The sequence below is a fragment of the Taudactylus pleione genome, unplaced genomic scaffold (assembly GCF_031769625.1).
Source record: "Taudactylus pleione unplaced genomic scaffold, aTauple2 ptg000618l, whole genome shotgun sequence".
In the NCBI taxonomy this organism is placed as follows: Eukaryota; Metazoa; Chordata; class Amphibia; order Anura; family Myobatrachidae; genus Taudactylus; species Taudactylus pleione.
Genome location: NW_028285020.1, coordinates 1763419 through 1781868, shown reverse-complemented (window position 1 = coordinate 1781868; position 18450 = coordinate 1763419). Strand labels below are relative to the sequence as shown.

At 48.8% G+C, this 18450-nt stretch overlaps 1 protein-coding gene across 1 annotated transcript in view; it reads left to right on the top strand.

Moving 5' to 3' along the window:
• Positions 1–18450, top strand: part of LOC148479678 (uncharacterized) — a 180657-nt gene that overhangs the window by 85691 nt on the left and 76516 nt on the right. Inside the window, exons 2-3 of the mRNA XM_088454470.1 lie at positions 7415–7467; positions 17864–17976. Coding sequence (XP_088310596.1) covers positions 7415–7467; positions 17864–17976 — 166 coding nt within the window. The remainder of the gene's footprint in view (positions 1–7414; positions 7468–17863; positions 17977–18450) is intronic.

The following is an 18450-nucleotide window of genomic DNA, read 5'->3' as shown; positions in this document are numbered from 1 at the left end:
GGCCGGGAAGGGGGCGGCAGCATCAGGGCTGCATGCTGTACATCACTGTGGGCTGTATACTGGGGGTATAGGGGGTAAGTGCTGACACAATGGCCGGGAAGGGGGCGGCAGGATCAGGGCTGCATGCTGTACATCACTGTGGGCTGTATACTGGGGGTATAGGTGGGTAAGTGATGACACAATGGCCGGGAAGGGGGCGGCAGGCTCAGGGCTGCATGCTGTACATCACTGTGGGCTCTATACTGGGGGTATAGGGGGTAAGTGATGACACAATGGCCGGGAAGGGGGCGGCAGGATCAGGGCTGCATGCTGTACATCACTGTGGGCTCTATACTGGGGGTATAGGGGGTAAGTGATGACACAATGGCCGGGAAGAGGGCGGCAGGCTCAGGGCAGCATGCTGTACATCACTATGGGCTCTATACTGGGGGTATAGGTGGGTAAGTGCTGACACAATGGCCGGGAAGGGGGCGGCAGGCTCAGGGCTGCATGCTGTACATCACTGTGGGCTGTATACTGGGGGTATAGGGGGTAAGTGCTGACACAATGGCCGGGAAGGGGGTTGCAGGATCAGGGCTGCATGCTGTACATCACTGTGGGCTCTATACTGGGGGTATAGGGGGTAAGTGCTGACACAATGGCCGGTAAGGGGGCGGCAGGATCAGGGCTGCATGCTGTACATCACTGTGGGCTGTATACTGGGGGTATAGGGGGTAAGTGCTGACACAATGGCCGGGAAGGGGGCGGCAGGATCAGGGCTGCATACTGTACATCACTGTGGGCTCTATACTGGGGGTATAGGTGGGTAAGTGCTGACACAATGGCCGGGAAGGGGGCGGCAGGCTCAGGGCTGCATGCTGTACATCACTGTGGGCTGTATACTGGGGGTATAGGGGGTAAGTGCTGACACAATGGCCGGGAAGGGGGCGGCAGGCTCAGGGCTGTATGCTGTACATCACTGTGGGCTGTATACTGGGGGTATAGGGGGTAAGTGATGACACAATGGCCGGGAAGGGGGCGGCAGGCTCAGGGCTGTATGCTGTAGCTCCTGCTTCCGGTGCTGGCTGGGGGACAATGGGACATTCCAGGGATATTTACATCTTCTGGAATCTTAAGTGAAATATAAGTAACCCTGTGGTTATAAAAGAGTCCGGGAATGAGTGTTTAACCCATGGAGGGCAGGACAATCTAACACAGCAGTACTAGGGACAGAACACAGGGTGCATAGAGGCGGTATTGGGGATGCAGGACACTGGGTGTATAGAGAGGGGTATTGGGGATGCAGGACACTGGGTGTATAGAGGGGGGTATTAGGACTGCAGGACACTGGGTGTATAGAGGGGGGTATTGGGGATGCAGGACACCGGGTGTATAGAGGGGGGTATTGGGGATGCAGGACACTGGGTGTATAGAGGGGTATTGGGGATGCAGGACACTGGGTGTATAGAGGGGTATTGGGGATGCAGGACACTGGGTGTATAGAGAGGAGTATTGGGGATGCAGGACACTGGGTGTATAGAGTGGGGTATTGGGGATGCAGGATACTGGGTGTATGGAGGGAGGGGAGGTGTTGGGGATGCAGGACACTGGGTGTATAGAGAGGGGTATTGGGGATGCAGGACACTGGATGTATAGAGAGGGGTATTGGGGATGCAGGACACTGGGTGTATAGAGGGGGGTATTGGGGATGCAGGACACTGGGTGTATAGAGGGGTATTGGGGATGCAGGACACTGGGTGTATAGAGATGAGTATTGGGGATGCAGGACACTGGGTGTATAGAGAGGGGTATTGGGGATGCAGGACACTGGGTGTATAGAGTGGGGTATTGGGGATGCAGGATACTGGGTGTATGGAGGGAGGGGAGGTGTTGGGGATGCAGGACACTGGGTGTATAGAGGGGGGTATTGGGGATGCAGGACACTGGGTGTATAGAGGGGTATTGGGGATGCAGGACACTGGGTGTATAGAAGGGGGTATTGAGGATGCAGGACACTGGGTGCATAGAGTGGGGTATTGGGAATGCAGGACACTGGGTGTATAGAGGGGGTATTGGGGATGCAGGACACTGGATGTATAGAGAGGGGTATTGGGGATGCAGGACACTGGGTGTATAGAGGGGGGTATTGGGGATGCAGGACAATGGGTGTATAGAGGGGGGTATTGGGAATGCAGAACACTGGGTGTATAGAGGGGTATTGGGGATGCAGGACACTGGGTGTATTGAGGGGGGTATCGGGGATGCAGGACACTGGGTGTATAGAGAGGGGTATCGGGGATGCAGGGCACTGGGTGTATAGAGAGGGGTATTGGGGATGCAGGACACTGGGTGTATAGAGGGGTATTGGGGATGCAGGACACTGGGTGTATAGAGAGGGGTATTGGGGATGCAGGACACTGGGTGTATAGAGGGGTATTGGGGATGCAGGACACTGGGTGTATAGAAGGGGGTATTGGGGATGCAGGACACTGGGTGTATAGAGAGGGGTATTGGGGATGCAGGACACTGGGTGTAGAGGGGGGTATTGGGGTTGCAGGACACTGGGTGTATAGAGGAGGGTATCGGGGATGCAGGACACGGTGTATAGAGAGGGGTATTGGGGATGCAGGACACTGGGTGTATAGAGGGGGGTATTGGGGATGCAGGACACTGGGTGTATAGAAAGGGGTATTGGGGATGCAGGACACTGGGTGTATAGAGGGGTATTGGGGATGCAGGACACTGGTTGTATAGAGGGGGGTATCGGGGATGCAGGACACAGATAATGGTTTTAGGGAAGTTGGTACCTGGCATTATAAAGTGGAGTTATGAAGGTAACTGGGCATTGGCAGCTAAGCTGGGTACACATTAGACAATATATTGGACGATTTGTTAATTTCCGACGAATCAGAACAACTAAATCGTCCCCATCATCCTTTGTGTACTCACTATTGCGCGCTCCCGAGCAGTGTGTACAGACCATCTGATATATAGTGCCGTCCGTGGGTACACACGTTGTCTAGTGTGTACTTCGCTTTAGAGCAGTTGCAGTATAGTATAGCAGAAAGGGGTGTCACGGCTATTGCAGTATACAGAAAGGGGTGTCACGGCTATTGCAGTATACAGAAAGGGTGTCACGGCTATTGCAGTATACAGAAAGGGGTGTCACGGCTATTGCAGTATATAGAAAGGGGTGTCACGGCTATTACAGTATACAGAAAGGGTGTCACGGCTATTGCAGTATATAGAAGGGGTGTCACGGCTATTGCAGTATACAGAAAGGGGTGTCATGGCTATTGCAGTATATAGAAAGGGGTGTCACGGCTACTGCAGTATACAGAAAGGGGTGTCACGGCTATTGCAGTATATAGAAAGGGGTGTCACGGCTATTGCAGTATATAGAAAGGGGTGTCACGGCTATTGCAGTATACAGAAAGGGGTGTCACGGCTATTGCAGTATATAGAAAGGGGTGTCACGGCTATTGCAGTATACAGAAAGGGGTGTCACGGCTATTGCAGTATATAGAAAGGGGTGTCACGGCTATTGCAGTATACAGAAAGGGGTGTCACGGCTATTGCAGTATTCAGAAAGGGGTGTCACGGCTATTGCAGTATACAGAAAGGGGTGTCACGGCTATTGCAGTATATAGAAAGGGGTGTCACGGCTATTGCAGTATACAGAAAGGGGTGTCACGGCTATTGCAGTATACAGAAAGGGGTGTCACGGCTATTGCAGTATATAGAAGGGGCGTCACGGCTATTGCAGTATATAGAAGGGGTGTCACGGCTATTGCAGTATATAGAAGGGGCGTCACGGCTATTGCAGTATATAGAAGGGATGTCACGCCTATTGCAGTATACAGAAGGGGTGTCACGGCTATTGCAGTATACAGAAAGGGGTGTCACGGCTATTGCAGTATATAGAAGGGGTGTCACGGCTATTGCAGTATACAGAAAGGGGTGTCACGGCTATTGCAGTATACAGAAAGGGGTGTCACGGCTATTGCAGTATATAGAAGGGGTGTCACGGCTATTGCAGTATATAGAAGGGGTGTCACGGGTATTGCAGTATATAGAAGGGGTGTCACGGCTATTGCAGTATACAGAAAGGGGTGTCACGGCTATTGCAGTATACAGAAAGGGGTATCACGGCTATTGCAGTATACAGAAAGGGGTATCACGGCTATTGCAGTATATAGAAGGGGTGTCACGGCTATTGCAGTATATAGAAGGGGTGTCACGGCTATTGCAGTATACAGAAAGGGGTGTCACGGCTATTGCAGTATATAGAAAGGGTGTCACGGCTATTGAAGTATATAGAAAGGGGTGTCACGGCTATTGCAGTATATAGAAGGGGCGTCACGGCTATTGCAGTATACAGAAGGGGGCGTCACGGCTATTGCAGTATATAGAAAGGGGTGTCACGGCTATTGCAGTATATAGAAGGGGTGTCACGGCTATTGCAGTATACAGAAAGGGGTGTCACGGCTATTGCAGTATATAGAAGGGGTGTCACGGCTATTGCAGTATATAGAAGGGGTGTCACGGCTATTGCAGTATATAGAAGGGGTGTCACGGCTATTGCAGTATATAGAATGGGTGTCACGGCTATTGCAGTATACAGAAAGGGGTGTCACGGCTATTGCAGTATACAGAAAGGGTGTCACGGCTATTGCAGTATACAGAAAGTGGTGTCACGGCTATTGCAGTATACAGAAAGGGGTGTCACGGCTATTGCAGTATACAGAAAGGGGTGTCACGGCTATTGCATAATACGTGCATTATATCGGAGCGTGTACAGTACATATGTCAGCTACAGGCAGAGCATTGCGTGTGAACATTACACAGTGGAGCGGAGCCATGTACAGTATGTTTGTGCTATGTGTGGACCTGGTAACTTTGCAGAGTGTTCTGTGTGCACATTCCCGGCATTGCAGAGCTGTTTCTACGTAGCACATTTCTCATCATTGCTTTTCCTGCCCGGTAGGACATCTATTAGAATCCCTATTTTCTCTAAAGTGGCCCCTTAAGCCCCAAACATAAAGCATTGCTGATTGCTGGCTTGTTACAGAGTTAAAAGTAAAATGGGCTAATTACTGATACTAATTACACTGTTCGGAAGATAAGACAAAGGACTTCATTCAGAGTCGGTCGTTGCGGCGGCACGGTCGTATAGGAAAAGGGGCCGGATATGCAAATGATGCACACGCATGTTGCGTCCCTAAGGTTGGATCGCTAAAAAAACGCCCACATCTCGTACGCATAACACGTCATCTTCGGCTATATAAGGATTAATCGCGAGCATCGGAAACCATCGGAACTGGTCGTAGAGCTAAAGGTTGACCATACCCTCTCTTAAGCTCTACGATCATGTCAGTGTAAAACCTCCCATGTCACGTGTGCCATGACACTACTTTGTAATTTATGCACTCCCATAAAACGCCGTTTGCATAATTAGGCACGCCTGCGTTCGGATCTCCACTCCCCCGTTTTCAAGCACCTTCCCCTGTTACCACCCACAAACGCCGCAATCTGTCACTCAAACTACCGACCTGGCGGTGTTCTAGGAGAGAGAACTTTCTGATCGTAGCGGCTAGTTTGCGCACGCGCATTGCGAACTGTACGCATGCGCAGTTTAGCGAACATCGGCTGCGTACGACCATGCGGCCGCTTCGACCGACTCTGAATGAGGTCCAGATTGTATAGAGAGAGAACAAGAATATATATCAGAGAGCCATATACAAATGCCTGCTCTTTATTAGGAAGAGCCCTGTCCAGTAATGAGAGGGTTCTGTCCAGTAATGAGAGGGTTCTGTCCAGTAATCTGAGGGTTCTGTCTAGTACTCAGAGAGTTATGTCCAGTAATTGGAGTTCTGTCCTGTAATTAGTAAGTTCTGTCCAGTAATTAGTAAGTTCTGTCCAGTAATCAGAGAGTTCTGTCCAGTAATTAGTAAGTTCTGCCCAGTAATTAGTAAGTTCTGTCCAGTAATCAGAGAGTTCTGTCCAATAATTAGTAAGTTCTGTCCAGTAATCAGAGGGTTCTGTCCAGTAATCAGAGGGTTCTGTCCAGTAATCAGAGAGTTCTGTCCAGTAATCAGAGAGTTCTGTCCAGTAATTAGTAAGTTCTGTCCAGTAATCAGAGAGTTCTGTCCAGTAATCAGAGAGTTCTGTCCAGTAATCAGAGAGTTCTGCCCAGTAATTAGTAAGTTCTGCCCAGTAATTAGTAAGTTCTGTCCAGTAATCAGAGAGTTCTGTCCAATAATTAGTAAGTTCTGTCCAGTAATCAGAGGGTTCTGTCCAGTAATCAGAGGGTTCTGTCCAGTAATCAGAGGGTTCTGTCCAATAATTAGTAAGTTCTGTCCAGTAATCAGAGGGTTCTGTCCAGTAATCAGAGTTCTGTCCAGTAATCGGAGTTCTGCCCAGTAATTAGTAAGTTCTGCCCAGTAACTAGTGAGTTCTGTCCAGTAATCAAATAATTACGTCCAGTAATCAGAGAGTTCTGTCCAGTAATCAGGGAGTTATGTCCAGTTATTTGTGGGGTTTGTCTATTCTACCCAGTAATCAGAGAGTTCTGTCCAGTAATCAGAGTTCTGTCCAGTAATTAGTAAGTTCTGCCCAGTAATCAGAGAATTATGTCCATTACTCAGAGAATTATGTCCAGTAATCAGAGGGTTCTGTCCAGTAATAAGGGAGTTCTGTCCAGTAATCAGAGGTTCTGTCCAGTAATCAGAGAGTTCTGTCCAGTAATTAGTAAGTTCTGCCCAGTAATTAGTGAATTATGTCCAGTAATCAAAGAATAATGTCCAGTAATCAGAGAGTTCTGTCCAGTAATCAGAGGTTCTGTCCAGTAATCAGAGAGTTCTGTCCAGTAATCAGCCGGGGGCGTGCCTCCCTGACGGGGGCGTTCCCACAGGAACGCCTCCCGTCAGAAGCCGGCCCACTGACATCACTAGTGATGTCTGATAGAGCCAAAATCACTTCGGGGCTTGCGGTTGAAAACCTCAACCGCAGGCTCCGGCTCACAGTTTCGATGGTCGCGATGGTCACGACCATCGCGGCCATCAAACTGCACGCTCGTATAGGCTGTGGGTGGTGACCCACAGCTATACGAGCGTCCAGGAGGACGCTCCATTTTTATGGAGGACGGCCCTCATTCAGAGCGAGCGCTCTGCTCAGAGCGTCCGGCTCTGAATGAGGGCCTAAGTTCTGTCCAGTAATCAGGGAGTTATGTCCAGTTATTTGTGGGGTTTGTCCATTCTGTCCAGTAATCTGTGTGTTCTGTCCATGTTATATAGTTATTTCTCCTGTGTCCCTTGTCCAGTCTGTCTTAGTGTCACTTCTATAAATTCCCCCGTGTAATAACCAGGAATTCTGCACTCTCCTGTCCTGGCTGAGTAATACTGGGGCAATAATTTGGGCATGTCTTTCTCCCTAGGGCTGCTTTCACCTATGAGAAGAAGTGGAGCCTGAAGTTATTGGATTCTGGAGGTAAGAGACAGCAGAAGGTGATATGTGTCCCCCACCCTTACTTCTCCTGCTGGGAGTCAGGAACGCTCTGCACATGCTATGCACAGTGTACGTTACAGCGTAGCCTCCTTGTGCGTTAAACAGCCCCTCTAGTCACGCCATGCCGTGGAGCAACTCAGTAGCACCGAGCGTCTTTTCGTGCGACTCTTTTCCTTAAAATGCATCTTATTTGCAAAGTGATGTGAATGGGACACACAAGCAGTTTACGCTGAATAAAATGATATGCGACATGCCTATATTCTCTGCGCAAATGCGGCTGTATCTGCATGCGAAACGCCATGTTACAGTGTCCCAGCCAATGACATTGTGGCGTAGCATTTCACATTCAGATACACCCGCAGTCACATACCAATTTAATCAGCAGAAGCCCCTGGGGTGTCCTAGTCGCATCACTATGTGAAAAAGTCGCACAAAAAGACGCTAATCGCTACAGATTCGCACAGCGCTAGATAGATGTGGACACATTTATATTGTTGTCACACTAAGGGAGCAGAGGTACTTGCAGTTTACGGCATAACATCCTACACTGAGATGAGGAAAGCACCTGACCCTGTGTATGTATAAGTGACCAGTTATACCAGGAGCCTTCATAGAACCCAGCAATAATGCTCTGACATCTGTCCATAGCACCGAATAGGAAGCACGGCATAACTGGACATCAGACAGCGATCAGCACACTGAATGTTTTGTCTGTAGACCGACAAGTTCCGGTCAGTCCACAAACAGGAACCCAGTGGACACGTCTGGCATTTGGTGAAGTCTAATAGACACAACATCACTCATAGTTCTACATAGATGATTTTTCTAGGGTCCATGACAGAGGACGGTATCCTACAGGCTCCTCACAGACCACAAGGGAGGGTGACAGGCTAATATATAGGCACTCTCTAAACATAGAAACAAGTGGGAATTTGGTAATAACATCAGTTTTGTTGGATTAACCAATAGCTTTTCATTTAATCCTTAAATACAAAATTGTTCCATATTTCTTACTGGACTAATAAATTATGTGAACACACAATGGGGCAAATGTAATAGGGTGAGAGTTACAGTAAGATAATGTGCCAGTCTGAGAACGTGGAAACTCGCCCAATGTAATAGAGACAGAGAGCATGGAAACTCGCCCAATGTAATAGAGACAGAGAACATGGAAACTCACCCAATGTAATAGAGACAGAGAGCACGGAAACTCGCCCAATGTAATAGAGACAGAGAACATGGAAACTCGCCCAATGTAATAGAGATAGAGAACATGGAAACTCGCCCAATGTAATAGAGTCAGAGAACATGGAAACTCGCCCAATGTAATAGAGTCAGAGAACATGGAAACTCGCCCAATGTAATAGAGTCAGAGAACATGGAAACTCCCCCAATGTAATAGAGTCAGAGAACATGGAAACTCGTCCAATGTAATAGAGACAGAGAACATGGAAACTCGCCAAATGTAATAGAGTCAGAGAACATGGAAACTCTCCCAATGTAATAAAGACAGAGAACATGGAAACTCGCCCAATGTAATAAAGACAGAGAACATGGAAACTCACCCAATGTAATAGAGACAGAGAACATGGAAACTCGCCCAATGGAATAGTCAGAGAACATGGAAACTCACCCAATGTAATAGAGTCAGAGAACATGGAAACTCGCCCAAAGTAATAGTCAGAGAACATGGAAACTCACCCAATGTAATAGAGTCAGAGAACATGGAAACTCACCCAATGTAATAGAGAACATGGAAACTCTCCCAATGTAATAAAGACAGAGAACATGGAAACTCTCCCAATGTAATAGAGTCAGAGAACATGGAAACTCGCCCAATGTAATAGAGTCAGAGAACATGGAGACTCACCCAATGTAATAGAGACAGAGAACATGGAAACTCGCCCAATGTAATAGAGTCAGAGAACATGGAAACTCGTCCAATGTAATAGAGACAGAGAACATGGAAACTCGCCAAATGTAATAGAGTCAGAGAACATGGAAACTCTCCCAATGTAATAAAGACAGAGAACATGGAAACTCGCCCAATGTAATAAAGACAGAGAACATGGAAACTCACCCAATGTAATAGAGACAGAGAACATGGAAACTCACCCAATGTAATAGAGTCAGAGAACATGGAAACTCACCCAATGTAATAGAGTCAGAGAACATGGAGACTCACCCAATGTAATAGAGTCAGAGAACATGGAAACTCGTCCAATGTAATAGAGACAGAGAACATGGAAACTCGCCCAATGGAATAGTCAGAGAACATGGAAACTCACCCAATGTATTAGAGTCAGAGAACATGGAAACTCGCCCAATGTAATAGAGTCAGAGAACATGGAGACTCACCCAATGTAATAGAGTCAGAGAACATGGAAACTCGTCCAATGTAATAGAGACAGAGAACATGGAAACTCGCCAAATGTAATAGAGTCAGAGAACATGGAAACTCTCCCAATGTAATAAAGACAGAGAACATGGAAACTCGCCCAATGTAATAAAGACAGAGAACATGGAAACTCACCCAATGTAATAGAGACAGAGAACATGGAAACTCACCCAATGTAATAGAGTCAGAGAACATGGAAACTCACCCAATGTAATAGAGTCAGAGAACATGGAGACTCACCCAATGTAATAGAGTCAGAGAACATGGAAACTCGTCCAATGTAATAGAGACAGAGAACATGGAAACTCGCCCAATGGAATAGTCAGAGAACATGGAAACTCACCCAATGTATTAGAGTCAGAGAACATGGAAACTCGCCCAATGTAATAGAGTCAGAGAACATGGAGACTCACCCAATGTAATAGAGTCAGAGAACATGGAGACTCGCCCAATGTAATAGAGTCAGAGAACATGGAGACTCACCCAATGTAATAGAGTCAGAGAACATGGAGACTCGCCCAATGTAATAGAGTCAGAGAACATGGAAACTCACATGTTTTTAGACTAAAAAGACTCTCACGATTTAAACTCTCATCCAGATGTTTCTCAGTTTGAAAATAAGACTCACCCAATGTAACAGTGTTACTGCTAAACTCTCCCATTTTCTACACTCTCACCCTATTACATTTGGCCCAGTGTCTTTTCCTTCTGATTCTCATTTCCATCTCCTCAATCTAAATGATCGTGGACATTTTTTCAGCTAAAGCACATTCACTTTTCCCAAAAATACTCAGACAGTTTATGAGCACAGAGGGGCCTGATTCAGCTCATGAGGGAATTGCAAAGCTTCATGCACTGGGGATAGGGATCAGGGGCGGTTTATCATAGGGATCAGAGGATAGGGAGCTGAGGGAGGCTCAGAGGAAATGTGAGGAGAAATTACGTCACAGAGAGGTTAGTGGATAAGTGGAATAGCCCCATCAGATGTGGTTGAAGCTAAGACGGTGGAACCATGTAAACACGCTTGGGATAGGCATAAGGATATCCTTAAGAAAGACGTAAGGAGCAAATAGGGTTGAAGTTGCCAAAAGGATAAATGAAAAGGGGCAGACTAGATGGGACAAGTGGTTCTTATCTGCCGTCACATTCTATGTTTCTATGATAGCCTTCCTTTATTACCCTAGGTTACAGGCATTCTCTTTATTGATCATGTCACCCATCTCTGAGCAATCTAATATTCTCCGGAGTCTCTGGGCCTGATTCAGAGCCGGACGCTCTGACAAGAGTGCTCGCTCTGAATCAGGGCCGTCCTACCTAAAATTGGAGCGGTCACCCACAGCTTATGCGAGCGGCCAAAAAGATGGTCGCGATTGTCAAGACCATCGTGCTTGCGACGAGACCCTTGCAGTAGGGTCTCGTTGGCCGCAAGCCCGGAGTGCTTTTGGCTCTATCAGAGCCAAAAACACTCCCACTGACATCACTAGTGACATCACTAGTGACGTCACTAGTGATGTCAGTGGGGCCAGACCCAGACGGTAGGCGTTCCCATGGGAACGCCTCCGTCTGGGCAGCGACGCCCCCGCACGCCCACCAAAGGGGGCGTGTTGTCACTCAACATCGACAGCACGCCCCCTTTGGTGCATGGCCGTCGTTATTCGGGTCTCGCGCATGCACACTTGGGCAACATCGACCCGCTTGCAAGCGGGTCTGAATCAGGCCCTCTGTGCGGGTTCTGCAGCTCTCTCTTTCACTAGTAAAGCTAATGTTGGAGGTGGTGTTGTGTGGACAGATATCTGGGGTCTGCAGACTTAAGGTGCATACATACTGGGCGATTAAACTGGACGACTGAACGATAATGATATTGTTATCGTTCAGTCGTCCACTTTATCGTCCATTTTTAACACCAAAACGATGAACGATAACGACGATGCGCGTTCCCGCGGGTCGTTCATCATTATCGTTCATCGGGTAAACATGCAGGCCAACCTGACGATATTGTCAGGTTGCTGCATGTTGGGGAATGGGGGAGAGAGCCCCGGCACTGAACGATATCGTTAATGATATCGTTCAGCGGCTGTGCTCAATGTCATGAACGACATTGAGCACACCCTGCCAGGGACACACTAGACGATATCGCTCAGGGAGCTGCATACACACACGATTTTGTTACCAACGATTTTATGAACGATTTTCTGTCAGATTATCTGTCAGATTTTTTTAAAGTGTAATGAACGATTTTTTTGAGCTACAAACGATTTTTGCATATTCCCTTAATGAAAATCGTTCAGTTGGTCAGTCTGAACTACAAACGTGAACGCGGATGAACGATAATCGTTCATCGTTTTAACTCAGAAAGTGAACGATTTTATCAACGATTGAACGATAAACGATATCTTTATCGATAATCGTTCAAAAAATCGTTGTGTGTATATGCACCTTTAGGTCTATATTTATCAAAGTTAGATTTAGCTCCCCTGAAATTGACTCAATGGAATGTAGATCTCACTGTCAGAATCCCACATTTATAAAAAGTCAGTTTTCTAAGCCTTTTCTAAATCGCATATGATGTGATTAGATTTTGACTAGTGATTCGATTTTGCATGCCCATGTCCAAGTCATACACAAAACCGAACTTAAAATAAATATAGACCTGTTTCACGCTGGCGATCTGTGAGATCCGTGCATGCTTCTGTGTAAAAAAAAAATTTATTAAAAGTGTAAAATAATTGAAAAAAAAAGAAAGACGTGAGGTCCCCCCCAATTGCTCTACCAGCACCTGGCTTTTCTGAGCCGGTCCTGGTTGTGAAAATACGGGGGTAAAAAGATCTAGGGATACTTCATATTTTCAACAACCAGTACCAGGCTAAGTGAGTTCGTCCTGGTTTTGGAAATATGGGGGAAAAAATGAGTAGCGGTCCCCCGTATTTTCCAAAAGCAGTACCAGACTTTTTCTAGGGGAGGGGAGGATGTAATGTTGTAGCTGGGTACCCTTTCACTGGGTCTCCCGGCCAAAGCATTACGCATGACTGCTAGTCAGCCCAGGCCAGGGAACCCTGGGGAGGTGGGGACCCCAATGTATGGGCTCCACCCTCTACAGCGCACCTGGCTATTCCTGGCACCCTTGAGCGATGTGTGCTGGGTTGATTGTATCAAAAATTATAAGAAAGTAATATTATATTTTACAGTAGAACTAGAGGTCCCAGCAAGCCTCCCCCACATGCTGGTACTTGGAGAACCACAAGTACCAGCATTCGTGGCATTAAGGGCCCTCTGTTATCTCCAGTTCACGTGCAAAAGAAATATAAAAAAAAGACAAGCCTCACACACCGAGAAAGTATAACTTTGTTACACTCACACTGACACATACCTACAATCCCTGTAGCTATACACGTCCTCTCCTCCATGTAGGCATCCACGTCTTCACAAAACAAGAAAACGCAAAGATCCGAGCCACAGACTTCTAAGGATGGATCTTCACGAATGACAGCTCAGCTGCGGCATTTCAGATAGAAATGCATGGGCTGAGCATTTATTGGCTTAGAGAGGCGAGTCTCTGCCTCTCTCAGCCAATGAGCGGTTCCCACCATTGACTTCAATGTTGGGAACAGCTAGGTAACATTTAGTAAGAGAGGCCTTTCTCCCCAGTGCAACATTACACCCCACCACTAGAAAGAGTCTGGTGCTGGTTTCGGAAAATATGGGGGACCCCTACTCATTTTGTCCCTGTATTTCCAAAACCAGGACTGAGTCACTTAGCCTGGTGCTGGTTGTTGAAAATACGGGAGACCTCTACATCTTTTCTCAGAAAAGCCCAGTACTGGTTGGGCATTTAACGGGGGAGGGGCACGTCTTTTTTTATACTTTTAATAGTTCTTTTCACACAGAAGCATGCACGGATCTTGTAGATCTGTGCATGTTTTAATGTAACTTGCACCTACTCGTGCTAAAATCGCCAGCGTGAAACAGGTCTGTTATTTTGGGGATTTTGAGCTCGATTTGGTGTTAGATTTCAAATCGAATATTAGTAAATCAGAGAGTCCTATGTTGGTCTATGTAAAAGTACTGATGTTTAGACAATATTAGATTTTGAAGGGGATTCGGTATTATATTCGATTTTGACTTTAGTAAATCTCTGATGCTCAAAATCAAATGCAAAATCACCAAAAACATAAAATCGAACTTTGACGAATATACCCTTAGTGTGTAATTACCCACGATGCCCTCCTGGTACTTCTGTATAACGGAGTCTCACGATGTTCTGTGAAACGCTGATTATGGCTGTGGGGACGTTTACTCTCAGCTGCGCTTATTAGAACCGAAGGAACCACCACAAAATGCTTCTGTGACTGTGACATTGCTTAGTCCCACGCACATCCCATGGGTGCGCCATTTTCACTGAGCATGTCTCATGGTATCAGCATTAATCTCCGTGGGAATGAGCAGATAACAAGTCCCGTTCCCCTGAGATGGAGACATACAGGATGTCCTCTCAGCACAGATCAGAAGTGATTGGCTGAATCATGGAGTCCTCTGTATTCCTACCAGAGACTGTGACTATTTATCTGTCTGGGGAAGTTATTACATAGATGAGTTGTCGCCCTCAGCTCGCCCTGGTGTCAGTCTATAGGACAGCTGGACTCCGTCACCCCCAGAAGTTCTGTCTCCCAATGTTACAGTCTATAGGACAGCTGGACTCCGTCACCCCAAGAAGTTCTGTCTCCCAATGTTACAGTCTATTCCCCTGAAGCAATTTGTCACCATGTTAATGGCCGCTGTGTCCCAGATCTGCCCCAGCCTGGAAGCTTCTGTGGTTTTCAGCATTTTGGAGGATTTCTCACCCACTGAATTCATCCTCAGGCTCATTTATCTTCTAGCTGAGATGTTTTATTTAGCTACAGCAGGGTCCTTCCTCCCCCAGCATTTCCCAACACAAGACGGAGGCTGAAATGATGATCCCCAAATCTATATGTGCGGAGAACAGGAATGCCAAACAGATCTACAATGCCCACTCTGCCCTCCATGACGCGATCACCATCTTACACACGTACAGCGCTGTCCCCGGCCACCCAGACTCCACCCTCCGTGCCACGATCACCATCTTACACACGTACAGCGCTGTCCCCGGCCACCCAGACTCCGCCCTCAGTGCTGCCGTCACCATATTACACACGTACGGCGCTGTCCCCGGCCAACCAGACTCCACCCTCCGTGCCACGATCACCATCTTACACACGTACAGCGCTGTCCCCGGCCACCCAGACTCCGCCCTCAGTGCCGCCGTCACCATCTTACACACGTACAGCGCTGTCCCCGGCCACCCAGACTCTGCCCTCAGCGCTGCCGTCACCATATTACACACGTACAGCGCTGTCCCCGGCCACCCAGACTCCGCCCTCAGTGCTGCCGTCACCATCTTACACACGTACAGCGCTGTCCCCGGCCACCCAGACTCCGCCCTCAGTGCTGCCGTCACCATATTACACACGGACGGCGCTGTCCCCGGCCACCCAGACTCCGACCTCAGCGCTGCCGTCACCATCTTACACACGTACGGCGCTGTCCCCGGCCACCCAGACTCCGCCCTCAGCGCTGCCGTCACCATCTTACACACGTACGGCGCTGTCCCCGGCCACCCAGACTCCGCCCTCAGCGCTGCCGTCACCATCTTACACACGTACGGCGCTGTCCCCGGCCACCCAGACTCCGCCCTCAGTGCTGCCGTCACCATATTACACACGTACGGCGCTGTCCCCGGCCACCCAGACTCCGCCCTCAGCGCTGCCGTCACCATCTTACACACGTACGGCGCTGTCCCCGGCCACCCTGACTCCGCCCTCAGCGCTGCCGTCACCATCTTACACACGTACGGCGCTGTCCCCGGCCACCCAGACTCCGCCCTCAGTGCTGCCGTCACCATATTACACACGTACAGCGCTGTCCCCGGCCACCCAGACTCCGCCCTCAGGGCTGCCGTCACCATCTTACACACGTACAGCGCTGTCCCCGGCCACCCAGACTCCGCCCTCAGCGCTGCCATCACCATCTTACACACGTACAGCGCTGTCCCCGGCCACCCAGACTCCGCCCTCAGCGCTGCCATCACCATCTTACACACGTACAGCGCTGTCCCCGGCCACCCAGACTCCGCCCTCAGCGCTGCCGTCACCATCTTACACACGTACAGCGCTGTCCCCGGCCACCCAGACTCCGCCCTCAGTGCACGAACATAAACAAATGGCTCTAGAAGGAATTTGTGCCTGAGGAATGTGGTGGAGAAATCCAGGGTCCTATGGAGGGTGTATGGGAATATCTGATAGAGCCAAAACTTAGAGACATGAAGAGATGAAGGTGTCACAATACAGCTGCTCCAGTGCTTAGACCGAGGGTTATCTGGAAGAGAGATGCTGCAAGGGTTCCGAAGGAGCCAGTGTGTTGGCTGAAAGACTGCCAGCCGTGATATTTATGACTTCAGCGGAGTGCCTCTGGAAATGGTGACAGGATGAGCAGTCTACATGGGCACACAAGTCAAAGGGGGCCCTGTATCCTCAATGCTGCTGCTCCACCACATGGACTGAGGATGACGCAATACAGCTGCTCCACCACATGGACTGAGGATGACGCAATACAGCTGCTCCACCACATGGACTGAGGATGACGCAATACAGCTGCTCCACCACATGGACTGAGGATGACGCAATACAGCTGCTCCACCACATGGACTGAGGATGACGCAATACAGCTGCTCCACCACATGGACTGAGGATGACGCAATACAGCTGCTCCACCACATGGACTGAGGATGACGCAATACAGCTGCTCCACCACATGGACTGAGGATGACGCAATACAGCTGCTCCACCACATGGACTGAGGATGACGCAATACAGCTGCTCCACCACATGGACTGAGGATGACGCAATACAGCTGCTCCACCACATGGACTGAGGATGACGCAATACAGCTGCTCCACCACATGAACTGAGGATGACGCAATACAGCTGCTCCACCACATGGACTGAGGATGACGCAATACAGCTGCTCCACCACATGGACTGAGGATGACGCAATACAGCTGCTCCACCACATGGACTGAGGATGACGCAATACAGCTGCTCCACCACATGGACTGAGGATGACTCAATACAGCTGCTCCACCACATGGACTGAGGATGACGCAATACAGCTGCTCCACCACATGGACTGAGGATGACGCAATACAGCTGCTCCACCTGGAACCTGGAAGAGGGAATCTGTAAGGGCCCGGTGTGTTGGCTGCAATACTGCTGGACGTGATGTGTATGACACGTACTTGGTTTATAACTGTACCACCTATGGGCTTCTGTGATCTGCTGCTGTGTCTGAGGACTCGGCATCGGATCACTTGTGTGACAATCTGGTTACTCAGGATGTACGGTGTAATCACACTGCAGAGACCAGGAAGATGCAGCCACTGGCCGACACTCCCCTGTTTTCATGAATGCTGACCCCCTCGCCACCACCACACGGCGGCAGCATAGGGGGCACTGTGACCGTCCTCACAGACACCGATCGGCACAGATAAAACATCAGAGTTGTTTGTAAACCTTCGGGTTTGTGTACATCGCTGTACCAGGCCCCAATAATGTGTGATGGGTTTTCCACCTGCAGACAACTTTATTCATGTGTTTGAGCGCCCTGCTACGGCTTTTACTACCAGACACGCTGCCTATCGTTGTGTCCGTGATGCGAGTTGTTTGTATTTCTGGTCCTAGGTTCCAGAGTACATTTAAGTAGATGAAACTAGTGGATCTAGCCTGATGATATAAACGTCCTGGTGAAGTCCACAGAGCAATGTGAAAGTTGCCAGTGGACATGCACAAACCGTTATATTAGAAGATGATACTTCAGGTTACAGCAGGAATGATTTGGGGCACTCAGCGCCCGTCCTCCTTGTCCCCCCCCCCTGGTGTATCACCTCTCCCGCATTTTCTCTTTCTGCAGTTGGTAGATTGGAAGAATTCACCAAGAAATGTAATAAGAACCAGATTCTGTACGGGTTGTGCCGAGTGAGTGACCCTAACACCGGAGTGCCACGGTTTATCCTCATACACTGGGTATGTACCCGCTTACCAACACAGCCAGTACTCTCATGGTACCACTCAGCATGTACCCTCTGACACCCATTACTGCAGTTATCACCCCAAACACAAAGTCACCGAGAACACGGAGAGTCTCCCACAAATACGGCATAACCTTATTCCAGGGTAATCTACCACCTGGGGTACACTGATATACAGATGTACACGGGCGTGCGCCCCTCAGCACACACAGGGCCCGGGCTCAGATGGCGGATGGGGTGGAGCGATCCTTTGCTACTGCGCATGCACCTGAAGTGGCTCCGCGAGTGCGTCCCGATTGTGTCCGTACAGAGTCGCAGTTATGTTCTCAGGCGCACGCAGGCAGAAGTGTATTGAAGATGTAGCGGCCGTTCCTGGGCGGGCGGTAACTAGTTTGTCTTATGGGCGGGTTATAGGCATGTTATAGGCGTGGAGCAAATTCAGATGCTGCGACCAATGGTGGCATCTAAA